The sequence below is a fragment of the Cherax quadricarinatus genome, chromosome 43 (genome assembly GCF_038502225.1).
Source record: "Cherax quadricarinatus isolate ZL_2023a chromosome 43, ASM3850222v1, whole genome shotgun sequence".
In the NCBI taxonomy this organism is placed as follows: Eukaryota; Metazoa; Arthropoda; class Malacostraca; order Decapoda; family Parastacidae; genus Cherax; species Cherax quadricarinatus.
Window position 1 is genome coordinate 20,294,384 of NC_091334.1, and position 15,873 is coordinate 20,310,256.

At 39.9% G+C, this 15,873-nt stretch overlaps 1 protein-coding gene across 3 annotated transcripts in view; it reads left to right on the top strand.

Annotated features, from left to right (window-relative positions):
• LOC128705456 (uncharacterized) overlaps positions 1 to 15,873 on the top strand; it is an 88,183-nt gene that overhangs the window by 15,803 nt on the left and 56,507 nt on the right. For all 3 annotated transcript variants that reach the window (XM_070093649.1, XM_070093648.1, XM_070093650.1), the window contains exons 7-8: positions 8,667 to 8,752; positions 14,865 to 14,963. In XM_070093649.1, coding sequence (XP_069949750.1) covers positions 8,667 to 8,752; positions 14,865 to 14,963 — 185 coding nt within the window. The remainder of the gene's footprint in view (positions 1 to 8,666; positions 8,753 to 14,864; positions 14,964 to 15,873) is intronic.

Sequence of the window (15,873 nt, forward strand, 5' to 3'; positions counted from 1 at the left end):
ATGGTAGGATTGCTGGTTTCTTTTTCTGTCTCATAAACACGCTAGATAACAGGGATATCTTGCTACTCCTACTTACACTTCGGTCACACTTCACAGACACGCACATGCATATATATATACATACATCTAGGTTTTTCTCCTTTTTCTAAATAGCTCTTGTTCTTCTTTATTTCTTCTATTGTCCATGGGGAAGTGGAAGAGAATCTTTCCTCCGTAAGCAATGCGTGTCGTATGAGGTGACTAAAATGCCAGGAGCAATGGGCTGGTAACCCCTTCTCCTGTAGACATTTACTAAAAAAGAGAAGAAGAAAAACTTTATAAAACTGGGATGCTTGAATGTGCGTGGATGTAGTGCGGATGACAAGAAACAGATGATTGCTGATGTTATGAATGAAAAGAAGTTGGATGTCCTGGCCCTAAGCGAAACAAAGCTGAATGGGGTGGGGGAGTTTCGGTGGGGGGAAATAAATGGAATTAAATCTGGAGTATCTGAGAGAGTTAGAGCAAAGGAAGGGGTAGCAGTAATATTGAAGGATCAGTTATGGAAGGAGAAAAGAGAATATGAATGTGTAAATCCAAGAATTATGTGGATTAAAGTAAAGATTGGATGCGAAAAGTGGGTCATAATAAGCATGTATGCACCTGGAGAAGAGAGGAATGTAGAGGAGAGAGAGAGATTTTGGGAGATGTTAAGTGAATGTATAGGAGCCTTTGAACCAAGTGAGAGAGAATTGTGGTAGGGGACCTGAATGCTATAGTAGGAGAAACTTTTAGAGAGGGTGTGGTAGGTAAGTTTGGGGTGCCAGGTGTAAATGATAATGGGAGCCCTTTGATTGAACTTTGTATAGAAAGGGGTTTAGTTATAGGTAATACATATTTTAAGAAAAAGAGGATAAATAAGTATACAAGATATGATGTAGGGCGAAATGGGAGTAGTTTGTTGGATTATGTATTGGTAGATAAAAGACTGTTGAGTAGACTTCAGGTTTAAAAATGTAGTGTTAGAGTGTTCAGCAGAAGTTTGTGGTTACAGGAAAGTGGGTGCGGGAGGGAAGAGGAGCGATTGGTGGAATGCTGATGTAAAGAGAGTAGTAAGGGAGAAGAAGTTAGCATATGAGAAGTTTTTACAAAGTAGAAGTGATGCAAGGAGGGAAGAGTATGTGGAGAAAAAGAGAGAGGTTAAGAGAGTGGTGAAGCAATGTAAAAAGAGAGCAAATGAGAGAGTAGGTGAGATGTTATCAACAAATTTTGTTGAAAATAAGAAAAAGTTTTGGAGTGAGATTAACAAGTTAAGGAAGCCTACAGAACAAATGGATTTGTCAGTTAAAAATAGGAGAGGAGAGTTATTAAATGGAGAGTTAGAGGTATTGGGAAGATGGAGGGAATATTTTGAGGAATTGTTAAATGTTGATGAAGATAGGGAAGCTGTGATTTCATGTATAGGGCAAGGAGGAATAACATCTTGTAGGAGTGAGGAAGAGCCAGTTGTGAGTGTGGGGGAAGTTCGTGAGGCAGTAGGTAAAATGAAAGGGGGTAAGGCAGCCGGGATTGATGGGATAAAGATAGAAATGTTAAAAGCAGGTGGGGATATAGTTTTGGAGTGGTTGGTGCAATTATTTAATAAATTATGGAAGAGGGTAAGGTACCTAGGGATTGGCAGAGAGCATGCATAGTTCCTTTGTATAAAGGCAAAGGGGACAAAAGAGAGTGCAAAAATTATAGGGGGATAAGTCTGTTGAATATACCTGGTAAAGTGTATGGTAGAGTTATTATTGAAAGAATTAAGAGTAAGACGGAGAATAGGATAGCAGATGAACACGGAGGCTTTAGGAAAGGTAGGGGGTGTGTGGACCAGGTGTTTACAGTGAAACATATAAGTGAACAGTATTTAGATAAGGTTAAAGAGGTCTTCGTGGCATTTATGGATTTGGAAAAGGCGTATGACAGGGTGGATAGGGGGGCAATGTGGCAGATGTTGCAGGTGTATGGTGTAGGAGGTAGGTTACTGAAAGCAGTGAAGAGTTTTTACGAGGATAGTGAGGCTCAAGTTAGAGTATGTAGGAAAGAGGGAAATTATTTCCCAGTAAAAGTAGGCCTTAGACAAGGATGTGTGATGTCACCGTGGTTGTTTAATATATTTGTAGATGGGGTTGTAAGAGAAGTAAATGCGAGGGTCTTGGCAAGAGGCGTGGAGTTAAAAGATAAAGAATCACACATAAAGTGGGAGTTGTCACAGTTGCTCTTTGCTGATGACACTGTGCTCTTGGGAGATTCTGAAGAGAAGTTGCAGAGATTGGTGGATGAATTTGGTAGGGTGTGCAAAAGAAGAAAATTAAAAGTGAATACAGGAAAGATTAGGGTAATGGGGATAACAAAAAGATTAGGTGATGAAAGATTGGATATCAGATTGGAGGGAGAGAGTATGGAGGAGGTGAATGTATTCAGATATTTGGGAGTGGATGTGTCAGCAGATGGGTCTATGAAAGATGAGAATCATAGAATTGATGAGGGGAAAAGGGTGAGTGGTGCACTTAGGAGTCTGTGGAGACAAAGAACTTAGTCCTTGGAGGCAAAGAGGGGAATGTATGAGAGTATAGTTTTACCAACGCTCTTATATGGGTGTGAAGCATGAGTGATGAATGTTGCAGCGAGGAGAAGGCTGGAGGCAGTGGAGATGTCATGTCTGAGGGCAATATGTGGTGTGAATATAATGCAGAGAATTCGTAGTTTGGAAGTTAGGAGGAGGTGCGGGATTACCAAAACTGTTGTCCAGAGGGCTGAGGAAGGGTTGTTGAGGTGGTTCGGAGATGTAGAGAGAATGGAGCGAAACAGAGTGACTTCAAGAGTGTATCAGTCTGTAGTGGAAGGAAGGTGGGGTAGAGGTCGGCCTAGGAAAGGTTGGAGGGAGGGGGTAAAGGAGGTTTTGTGTGCGAGGGGCTTGGACTTCCAGCAGGCATGCGTGAGCATGTTTGATAGGAGTGAATGGAGACAAATGGTTTTTAATACTTGATGTGCTGTTGGAGTGTGAGCAAAGTAACATTTATGAAGGGGTTCAGGGAAACCAGCAGGCCGGACTTGAGTCCTGGAGATGGGAAGTACAGTGCCTGCACTCTGAAGGAGGGGTGTTAATGTTGCAGTTTAAAAACTGTAGTGTAAAGCACCCTTCTGGCAAGACAGTGATGGAGTGAATGATGGTGAAAGTTTTTCTTTTTCGGGCCACCCTGCCTTGGTGGGAATTGGCCAGTGTGATAATAATAAAAAAAATAGTTAAAAATAGGAGAGGAGAGTTATTAAATGGAGAGTTAGAGGTATTGGGAAGATGGAGGGAATATTTTGAGGAATTGATAAATATTGATGAAGATAGGGAAGCTGTGATTTTGTGTATAGGGCAAGGAGGAATAACATCTTGTAGGAGAGAGGAAGAGCCAGTTGTGAGTGTGGGGAAAGTTCATGAGGCAGTAGGCAGAATGAAACGGGGTAAGGCAGCTGGGATTGATGGGATTTATTTATTTATTTATTTATTTAAAATTTGAGCACACATACAGAGGTACAAAAAATACAGATAAGAGCAGCATGCCAAAGCCACTTATACTATGCATAGCATTACGGGCTGGCTTAAAATTAACTTAAGATTAACTAAGCAATGATGAAATCAGTGATAAAACTTTAATGTAAACAGATTACTATAAAGCACAAGTGAGTATTACAAAGACAGGTCATATGGTTGTATGCATTGTTGTACATTCAGTAGAATGGAGTATTCTGTTAGGTAGTGTATTTAAAAAATAATAAAGTTAGATTGGGTTTTAGGTTTAACATTTATGTGATATAATTGTGAGAAACATTTAAGATATACAATTTATAAGGTTCAGTTATTCAGTATTTATTTGGTTTTGGGTGAGTAAGTGATCTTTGAGAAGAGACTTGAATTTATAAACAGGTAGTGTTTCTTTTATATTTACAGGTAATGAATTCCAGATTTTAGGGCCTTTTATGTGCATTGAGTTTTTGCATAGTGTGAGATGGACACGAGGAACATCAAAGAGTGATCTGTGCCTTGTGTTATGGTCATGTGTTCTGTTGAGGTTGGCAAGGAGATGTTTGAGGGGAAGATAGAAATGTTTAAAGCAGGAGGGGATATAGTTTTGGAGTGGTTGGCACTATTATTTAATAAATATATGGAAGAGGGTAAGGTACCTAGGGATTGGCAGAGAGCATGTATAGTTCCTTTGTATAAAGGCAGAGGGGATAAAAGAGAGTGCAAAAATTATAGGGGAATAAGTCTGTTGAGTATACCTGGTAAAGTGTATGGTAGAGTTATTATTGAAAGAATTAAGAGTAAGACAGAGAGTAGGATAGCAGATGAACAAGGAGGCGAATTAAGAGTAAGACAGAGAGTAGGATAGCAGATGAACAAGGAGGCTTTGGGAAAGGTAGGGATGTGTAGACCAAGTGTTTACAGTGAAACATACAGGTGAACAGTATTTAGACGGGTAAAGAGGTTTTTGTGGCGTTTGTGGATTTGGAAAAGGCATATGACAGGGTGGATAAAGGGGCAATGTGGCAGAGGTTGCAGGTGTATGGTATAGGAGGTAGGTTACTGAAAGCAGTGAAGAGTTTTTACGAGGATAGTGAGGCTCAGGTTAGAGTATGTAGGAGAGAGGGAGATTATTTCCCAGTAAAAGTAGGCCTTAGACAAGGATGTGTGATGTCACCGTGGTTGTTCAATATATTTATAGATGGGGTTGTAAGAGAAGTGAATGCTAGGGTCTTGGCAAGAGGTGTGGAGTTAAAAGATAAAGAATCAAACACAAAGTGGGAGTTGTCACAGTTGCTTTTTGCTGATGACATGGTGCTTTTGGGAGATTTTGAAGAGAAGTTGCTGAGGTTGGTGGATGAATTTGGTAGGGTATGTAAAAAAAAAATTTTAAAGTGAATATAGGTAAGAGTTGGTTATGAGGATAAGAAAAAGTTTAGGTGACGAAAGATTGGATATCAGATTGGAGGGAGAGAGTATGGAGGAGGTGAATGTATTCAGATATTTAGGAGTGGATGTGTCAGCAGATGGGTCTATGAAGAATGAGGTGAATCACAGAATTGATGAGGGGAAAAGGGTGAGTGGTGCACTTAGGAGTCTGTGGAGACAAAGAACTTTGTCTGTGGAAGCAAAGAGGCGAATGCATGAGAGTATAGGTGTACCAACACTCTTGCATGGGTGTGAAACATTGGTGATGAATATTGCAACGAGGAGAAAGCTGGAGGCAGTGGAGATGTCGTGTCTGAGGACAATGTGTGGTGTGAGTATAATGCAGAGAATTCATAGTTTGGAAATTAGGAGAAGGTGTGGGATTACCAAAACTATTATCCAGAGGGCTGAGGAGGGGTTGTTGAGGTGGTTTGGACATGTAGAGAGACTGGAACAAAACCGAATGACTTTGAGAGTGTATAAATCTGTAGTGGAGGGAAGGTGGGGTAGGGGTCAGCCTAGGAAGGGTTGGAGGGAGGGGGTAAAGGAGGTTTTGTGTGCAAATTGGTAAAGGAGGTTTTGTGTGCGAGGGGCTTGGACTTTCAGCAATCGTGCATGAGCGTATTTGATAGGAGTGAATGGAGACAAATGGTTTTTAATACTTGATGTGCTGTTGGAGTGTGAGGAAAGTAACATTTATGAAGGGATTTAGGGAAACTGTCAGGCCTGACTCGAGTCCTGGAGATGGGAAGTACAGTGTCCACACTCTGAAGGAGGGGTGTTAATGTTGCAGTTTTATAACTGTAGTGTAAAGCACCCCACTGGCAAGACAGTGATGGAGTGAATGATGATGAAAGTTTTTCTTTTTTGGGCCACCCTGCCTTGGTGGGAATCGGCTGATGTGTTAATAAAAAAAATAATAATAATTAGTATAAATTTAGGAGTTACGATGAATACAGGAGAATTGAATATCCTGTTTGCTAAAGATAAAAGTTTATCAAGTTTAATTATTTAAGGAATTACTGGTTTGATTATGATTATAGATGATAAGGATTCTAGCATATCAGCATAAAGGGAACACAATCAATGTTTTAATGTTGGGAAGATTACAGATATTGAGAATAAGATACGTAGTTTTCATATATTTAGCTGATTTTGGGATATGTTATGGAGAGAAGGTGTTTTTTAATGGTAGTTTTGAAAATGCTGGCTGAGACAGTGATTCTAGAGATTTCCGGCAGAGAGTTCCAGATTTTGGGCACTTTTATGTACATTGAATTTTTGAAGAGATTTAGCCAGATATGGGGAATGCCATAGAGATTTTTGTGCCTAGTATAATGTCTATGAGTTTTGTTGCGACTATCAAGAAAGTGTTTCAGGTCTGGATTAATATTAGAATTTATTCTGTAAATGTAGGATGCACGGTAGTAAGATTGAATGTTAATAATAATAATAATAATATATATAGTCGGACTTGAGTCCTGGAAATGGGAAGTACAATGCCTGCACTTTAAAGGAGGGGTTTGGGATATTGGCAGTTTGGAGGGATATGTTGTGTATCTTTATATGTGTATGCTTCTAGACTGTTGTATTCTGAGCACCTCTGCAAAAACAGTGATAATGTGCGAGTGTGGTGAAAGTGTTGAATGATGATGAAAGTATTTTCTTTTTGGGGATTTTCTTTCTTTTTTGGGTCACCCTGCCTCGGTGGGAGACGGCCGACTTGTTGAAAAAAAAAAAAAAAAAAAAAATAATAATAATAATAATAATAATATCTTTTTCTACAAGTACATGTACAAGGTATACAGACCTATCTGACATCAGTGACATACTATTACGTACATAGAAAGCCACTTGTTATGCAGAGCATTTTTGGCAAATTAGGTCAGTTTTGTCCCATGATGCGACCCACACCAGTTGACTAACACCCAAGTACCCACTTTACTGATGGGTGAACATGGACAACTGGTGTAAGGAAACATGCCCAGTGTTTATACCCTTACCGGGAATCGAACCTGGACTGTCACAGCATGAAGAGTGAGAACTTTTGCCACCAGGCCATGGGCCACGTATAGTGAGTGGATTTAGGTCTTTGAAGAGTGGTGGGGAGGGTTGTTGTCTAGTAGTTGACTGTGTGATCATTTGTACTGCAACTTTTTGTTAGGTTATTATTGGCTTCAGGTGAATTGCTGTTGTGGATCCCCAGGGACAAATAGCATAGGTGAAGTAGGGGTAGATCAGTGAATAATATACTGTAATGTAAGTAGTGCTGTTTGTGGTACATAATAATATATTTTGGAGACGATGCCAACTGTTTCAGATACTTTTTTTGTTATGTGCTAGATATGGGTGTTGAATTTTAAGTTGCTGTCAAGGTGCAGATCCAGAAATTTTCCTCTCATTATGTTGAACAATAAGAGTATTGTTAAATAAAGATGATTTTAGTTTATTTCACTAAGAAAGTAGTGTGAAACCGAGTTCAAAGTATGTATCAGAAATATTTGATTTTTGCAGATTTTCCTAAGGATGGTTATGCTTCCCTACACCCCCCACAATCTGTTTTATGGCTTTTTAATAAGACTGATTCAATTGTTGGGATGCCATAAACCATGACCAATCATTTCTAGTTATATTATATTATCTGGGAAATAGTAAATCTATTTTTGTGTGATTTTGAATTCAGAATTAGAGTTATTATTTGTAGTTTGTATTCTGTGTACCTTTAATAAAAGGAGTCTTGTTTGAAAAAATATGCAGATAGAATTTAGTGGCATTTGCTGGGACCTCTAGGTGTGTGATTCACATTATTTTGTAGGGAGCACTGTACCTTTGAATCCTTCACCTTGACTTTTGCATTCTAGCATGGCAAACATGCTTGCTGAAAGATATTAGATTACATAAAAGTTCAATACTGGTAATAGAAATCATCCAGAAAATAAGTAAAATTCTACTTTAGAACATTCTGAAGTTTTGTGACCAACCATTTAAGAAACATTGCCTCATGGAAGTCCATGTATGTGAACACATCATTGGAAAAGTAAGAAAACTTGTTTGGTAGGTTTTACGTATAAATCCACTTTATATAGTATTACTGTATGTTGCTCTGAATAGATTCTACACTGAAATACAGTAATTTTTTTTCAGTATTTTCTCAAGAATCTTGTAGATATGGATGATTAAGCTATTTTATTAGCATTGCTTTTATTTTCTTGTGTCTTGATTGCCTTGGCAAAAGTACTCTGTGAGAATTCCAAAGATTGGCTTTTTCAGGGAAGCTGTAACTATAACTTGAACAACTGGAAATGCCACTACAGCATTGTCTTTTTGGAAAAATTGCTTTCACTTTACTTTTATTTCTGATCTGTTTTTGTCTTCTCTACCTTTTGATTGTCATTAATTTAAATTGAATAGGGTTTTCTAATGAAATGAAGTGATCAGTTTCTTTATTTTTAAGGCAGCTAAGTACCCTCTCCATCATTTGCACAGTCAAAGAATTTATGATTTAACATGTACATTGTTTGTAATTTTTAACTGGCTTCACTAAACACCAAGTGGGTGCCGCTCAACATGTGTTTAGTGAAATCAGCGTTAAAAAATAAAAATAAATAAAATCAGGTTTGATTATCCATAATCATTGAGCTTCATGATGTCAGTTTTAGTAGCATTTTTATTGTTCGTTAATAATTTAACAACTTTTTAGTGACTCCAGAAGATTATGAACCTCCAGGATTCAAGGAAGGTGGTCATGGAAGCTTTGTGTTTGACAACAATTCCTGCGACTTTAAGGTAAAGGTTTTTTTATACCCGTTGGGAATCTTAACTTTTGTGAAAAAACTTATGATGGCTATTAAAGTTTTTTATATCAGTAGTTCCTTGGCATCCATAGCCTAATCACTATATTGTAATGTTTTGAGTTTAAGAAACATAAATAATTCAATCTTAAGATAAAGATAAAAAGATAAAGATAAAGGTTTTATTTCTTTGTAAAGGTTACAATGTGTAATTACAATTTTGGTTTGCTAAATACTATAAAGAAAGCCACTATCATGCTGAGGCATTTCGGGCAGACTAATCCTAGCACATAATAACTACACTTAAATCTAGACAAGATAAGAGTGGTTATTTTCTTTATTTATTTATTTTTTTATTTATTATCACACTGGCCGATTACCACCAAGGCAGGGTGGCCCGAAAAAGAAAAACTTGCACCATCATTCACTCCATCACTGTCTTGCCAGAAGGGTGCTTTACACTACAGTTTTTAAACTGCAACATTAACACCCCTCCTTCAGAGTGCAGGCACTGTACTTCCCATCTCCAGGACTCAAGTCCGGCCTGCCGGTTTCCCTGAACCCCTTCATAAATGTTACTTTGTTCACACTCCAACAGCATGTCAAGTATTAAAAACCATTTGTCTCCATTCACTCCTATCAAACACGCTCACGCATGCCTGCTGGAAGTCCAAGCCCCTCGCACACAAAACCTCCTTTACCCCCTCCCTCCAACCTTTCCTAGGCCGACCCCTACCCCGCCTTCCTTCCACTATAGACTGATACACTCTTGAAGTCCCTGTTTCGCTCCATTCTCTCTACATGTCCGAACCACCTCAACAACCCTTCCTCAGCCCTCTGGACAACAGTTTTGGTAATCCCGCACCTCCTCCTAACTTCCAAACTACGAATTCTCTGCATTATATTCACACCACACATTTCCCTCAGACATGACATCTCCACTGCCTCCAGCCTTCTCCTTGCTGCAACATTCATCACCCATGCTTCACACCCATATAAGAGCGTTGGTAAAACTATACTCTCATACATTCCTCTCTTTGCCTCCAAGGACAAAGTTCTTTGCCTCCACAGACTCCTAAGTGCACCACTCACCATTTTCCCCTCATCAATTCTATGATTCACTTCATCTTTCATAGACCCATCCGCTGACACGTCCACTCCCAAATATCTGAATATCTTTCCTCCGTAAGCCATGCGTGTTGTAAAAGTCAACTAAAATGCCGGGAACAATGGGCTAGTAACCCCTTTTCCTGTAAAGATTACTAAAAAGAATAAGAAGAAGAAAATTGTCAAAGTGGGAAGTCTGAATGTGCGTGGATGTTGTGCAAATGATAAGAAAGAGATGATTGTGGATGTTATGAATGAGAAGAAACTGGATGTCCTGGCTTTAAGTGAAACAAAGCTGAAGGGGGTGGGAGAGTTTCAATGGAGAGGAATAAATGGGATTAGGTCAGGGGTTTCAAATAGAGTTAGAGCTAAAGAAGGAGTAGCAATAATGTTGAAAGATAAGCTATGGCAGGAAAAGAGGGACTACAAATGCATAAATTCAAGGATTATGTGGAGTAAAATAAAGATTGGATGTGAAAAGTGGGTTATAGTAAGCGTGTATGCACCTGGAGAAGAGAGAAGTGTAGAGGAGAGAGAGAGATTCTGGGAAATGTTGAGTGAATGCGTGGGGAGTTTTGAATCAAGTGTGAGAGTAATGGTGGTTGGGGATTTCAATGCTAAAGTGGGTAAAAATGTTATGGAGGGAGTAGTAGGCAAATTTGGGGTGCCAGGGGTAAATGTAAATGGGGAGCCTTTAATTGAGCTATGTGTAGAAAGAAATTTGGTAATAAGTAATACATATTTTATGAAAAAGAGGATAAATAAATATACAAGGTATGATGTAGCACGTAATGAAAGTAGTTTGTTAGATTATGTATTGGTGGATAAAAGGTTGATGGGTAGGCTCCAGGATGTACATGTTTATAGAGGGGCAACTGATATATCAGATCATTATTTAGTTGTAGCTACAGTTAGAGTAAGAGGTAGATGGGAAAAGAGGAAGGTGGCAACAACAAGTAAGAGGGAGGTGAAAGTGTATAAACTAAGGGAGGAGGAAGTTCGGGCGAGATTTAAGCTTTGCAGATGACACCCGAATCTGCATGACAGTGTCTTCCATTGCAGACACTGCAAGGCTCCAGGCGGACATCAACCAAATCTTTCAGTGGGCTGCAGAAAACAATATGAAGTTCAACGATGAGAAATTTCAATTACTCAGATATGGTAAACATGAGGAAATTAAATCTTCATCAGAGTACAAAACAAATTCTGGCCACAAAATAGAGCGAAACACCAACGTCAAAGACCTGGGAGTGATTATGTCGGAGGATCTCACCTTCAAGGACCATAACATTGTATCAATCGCATCTGCTAGAAAAATGACAGGATGGATAATGAGAACCTTCAAAACTAGGGAGGCCAAGCCCATGATGACACTCTTCAGGTCACTTGTTCTATCTAGGCTGGAATATTGCTGCACTCTAACAGCACCTTTCAAGGCAGGTGAAATTGCCGACCTAGAAAATGTACAGAGAACTTTCACGGCGCGCATAACGGAGATAAAACACCTCAATTACTGGGAGCGCTTGAGGTTTCTAAACCTGTATTCCCTGGTACGCAGAAGGGAGAGATACATGATTATATACACCTGGAAAATCCTAGAGGGACTAGTACCGAACTTGCACACGAAAATCACTCACTACGAAAGCAAAAGACTTGGCAGACGATGCACCATCCCCCCAATGAAAAGCAGGGGTGTCACTAGCACGTTAAGAGACCATACAATAAGTGTCAGGGGCCCGAGACTGTTCAACTGCCTCCCAGCACACATAAGGGGGATTACCAACAGACCCCTGGCAGTCTTCAAGCTGGCACTGGACAAGCACCTAAAGTCAGTTCCTGATCAGCCGGGCTGTGGCTCGTACGTTGGTTTGCGTGCAGCCAGCAGCAACAGCCTGGTTGATCAGGCGCTGATCCACCAGGAGGCCTGGTCACAGACCGGGCCGCGGGGGCGTTGACCCCCAAAACTCTCTCCAGGTAAACTCCAGGTAAACTATTGGCAGAAAGGTGGGCTAGTGCAAAGATGAGTAGTGGGGGGGTTGAAGAAGGTTGGAATAGTTTTAAAAATGCAGTATTAGAATGTGGGGCAGAAGTTTGTGGTTATAGGAGGGTGGGGACAGGAGGAAAGAGGAGTGATTGGTGGAATGATGAAGTAAAGGGTGTGATAAAAGAGAAAAAGGTAGCTTACGAGATGTTTTTACAAAGCAGAAGTGTTATAAGAAGAGCAGAGTATATGGAGAGTAAAAGAAAGGTAAAGAGAGTGGTGAGAGAGTGCAAAAGGAGAGCAGATGAAAGAGTGGGAGAGGCACTGTCAAGAAATTTTAATGAAAATAAGAAAAAATTTTGGAGTGAGTTAAACAAGTTAAGAAAGCCTAGGGAAAGTATGGATTTGTCCGTTAAAAACAGAGTAGGGGAGTTAGTAGATGGGGAGAGGGAGGTATTAGGTAGATGGCGAGAATATTTTGAGGAACTTTTAAATGTTGAGGAAGAAAGGGAGGCGGTAATTTCATGCACTGGCCAGGGAGGTATACCATCTTTTAGGAGTGAAGAAGAGTAGAATGTAAGTGTGGTGGAGGTACGTGAGGCATTACGTAGAATGAAAGGGGGTAAAGCAGCTGGAACTGATGGGATCATGACAGAAATGTTAAAAGCAGGGGGGGATACAGTGTTGGAGTGGTTGGTACTTTTGTTTAATAAATGTATGAAAGAGGGGAAGGTACCTAGGGATTGGGGGAGAGCATGTATAGTCCCTTTATATAAAGGGAAAGGGGACAAAAGAGATTGTAAAAATTATAGAGGAATAAGTTTACTGAGTATACCAGGAAAAGTATACGGTAGGGTTATAATTGAAAGAATTAGAGGTAAGACAGAATGTAGAATTGCAGATGAGCAAGGAGGCTTCAGAGTGGGTAGGGGATGTGTAGATCAAGTGTTTACATTGAAGCATATATGTGAACAGTATTTAGATAAAGGTAGGGAAGTTTTTATTGCATTTATGGATTTAGAAAAGGCATATGATAGAGTGGATAGAGGAGCAATGTGGCAGATGTTGCAAGTTTATGGAATAGGTGGTAAGTTACTAAATGCTGTAAAGAGCTTTTATGAGGATAGTGAGGCTCAGGTTAGGGTGTGTAGAAGAGAGGGAGAATACTTCCCGGTAAAAGTAGGTCTTAGACAGGGATGTGTAATGTCACCATGGTTGTTTAATATATTTATAGATGGGGTTGTAAAAGAAGTAAATGCTAGGGTGTTCGGGAGAGGGGTAGGATTAAATTATGGGGAATCAAATTCAAAATGGGAATTGACACAGTTACTTTTTGCTGATGATACTGTGCTTATGGGAGATTCTAAAGAAAAATTGCAAAGGTTAGTGGATGAGTTTGAGAATGTGTGTAAAGGTAGAAAGTTGAAAGTGAACATAGAAAAGAGTAAGGTGATGAGGGTATCAAATGATTTAGATAAAGAAAAATTGGATATCAAATTGGGGAGGAGGAGTATGGAAGAAGTGAATGTTTTCAGATACTTGGGAGTTGACGTGTCGGCGGATGGATTTATGAAGGATGAGGTTAATCATAGAATTGATGAGGGAAAAAAGGTGAGTGGTGCGTTGAGGTATATGTTGAGTCAAAAAACCTTATCTATGGAGGCAAAGAAGGGAATGTATGAAAGTATAGTAGTACCAACACTCTTATATGGATGTGAAGCTTGGGTGGTAAATGCAGCAGCGAGGAGACGGTTGGAGGCAGTGGAGATGTCCTGTCTAAGGGCAATGTGTGGTGTAAATATTATGCAGAAAATTCGGAGTGTGGAAATTAGGAGAAGGTGTGGAGTTAATAAAAGCATTAATCAGAGGGCAGAAAAGGGGTTGTTGAGGTGGTTTGGTCATTTAGAGAGAATGGATCAAAGTAGAATGACATGGAAAGCATATAAATCTATAGGGGAAGGAAAGAGGGGTAGGGGTCGTCCTCGAAAGGGTTGGAAAGAGGGGGTAAAGGAGGTTTTGTGGGCGAGGGGCTTGGACTTCCAGAAAGCGTGCATGAGCGTGTTAGATAGGAGTGAATGGAGACGAATGATACTTGGGACCTGACGATCTGTTGGAGTGTGAGCAGGGTAATATTTAGTGAAGGGATTCAGGGAAACCGGTTATTTTCATATAGTCGGACTTGAGTCCTGGAAATGGGAAGTACAATGCCTGCACTTTAAAGGAGTGGTTTGGGAAATTGGCAGTTTGGAGGGATATGTTGTGTATCTTTATACGTATATGCTTCTAAACTGTTGTATTCTGGGCACCTCTGCAAATGCAGTGATAATGTGTGAGTGTGGTGAAAGTGTTGAATGATGATGAAAGTATTTTCTTTTTGGGGATTTTCTTTCTTTTTTGGGTCACCCTGCCTCGGTGGGAGACGACCGACTTGTTGAAAAAAAAAAAAAAAAACATTCACCTCCTCCATACTCTCTCCCTCCAGTCTGATATCCAATCTTTCATCACCTAATCTTTTTGTTATCCTCATTACCTTACTCTTTCCTGTATTCACTTTTAATTTTCTTCTTTTGCACACCCTACCAAATTCATCCACCAATCTCTGCGACTTCTCTTCAGAATCTCCCAAGAGCACAGTGTCATCAGCAAAGAGCAACTGTGACAACTCCTACTTTATGTGTGATTCTTTATCTTTTAACTCCACGCCTCTTGCCAAGACCCTCGCATTTACTTCTCTTACAACCCCATCTATAAATATATTAAACAACCACGGTGACATCACACATCCTTGTCTAAGGCCTACTTTTACTGGGAAATAATTTCCCTCTTTCCTACATTAATTTGTATTAAAACCTTTATTTAATCTTAATACTAACGCAAGGTAGTCAGGGTTGAGGTTTATAAGAATAATAATCTTGAAGTTGCACATAATAAAAACAATATTACAAATATTACAGATTATTTAAATGATATATTTTTCTTTTACTAACATTTACTAATGCATTGAGGTTCTTATAATCAGGTTGGTGATGTGAGTACATGCTTTCACACAGTAAAGCTTCGAGTAAGTGTCGATAAGAAGTCATACTCCACAGATGAGAACTCTGCAAATAATAGTAAGGTAAAATGTCTTCTGTTTAACCTTCAGTTATTATCCGCTATACAGTAGAACCCCTGTATCTGTGGGTGATACATTCCAAGACCTACCAGGGATACCTGGAGTATACCTGGAGAGGGTTTTGGGGGTCAACCCCCCATGGCCTGGTCTGAGACCAGGCCTTGTGGTGCATCAGGGTCTGATGAACCAGGCTGTTACTGCTGGCAGCACGCAAACTGACATACGAACCACAGCCTGGCTGGTCAGATACTGACTTTAGGTGCCTGTCCAGTGCCTTCTTGAAGACAGCCAGGGGTCTATTGGTAATCCCCCTTATGTATGCTAGGAGGCAGTTGAACAGTCTTGGGCCCCTGACACTTATTATGTTGTCTCTCAGTGTACTCATTGCACCCCTGCTTTTCATTGGGGGAATGTTACCTGAAACCATTCATACTAGCCATAGGTCTTTTCCATTACCTTTTGAACTACACGTATACAAGTCATTTTTTGTTTACGTAAGATAAGATAAGATAAGATTTCGTTCGGATTTTTAACCCCGGAGGGTTAGCCACCCAGGATAACCCAAGAAAGTCATTGCGTCATCGAGGACTGTCTAACTTATTTCCATTGGGGTCCTTAATCTTGTCCCCCAGGATGCGACCCACACCAGTCGACTAACACCCAGGTACCTATTTGCTGCTAGGTGAACAGGACAATAGGTGTAAGGAAACGTGTCAGAATTTCCACCCACCGGGAATCGAACCCGGGCCCTCCGTGTGTGAAGCGGGAGTTTTAGCCACCAGACCACCTTTGATAAAGTTAATTGATAAATGAAGCACAATAAGTCAGGGGTTAGCATTTCATAGCTTTTCTTAGGTTTTGAAGAACTGTCACCAACAACTACTTTTGTGCTTTGATGTCATTATTAAGCAAA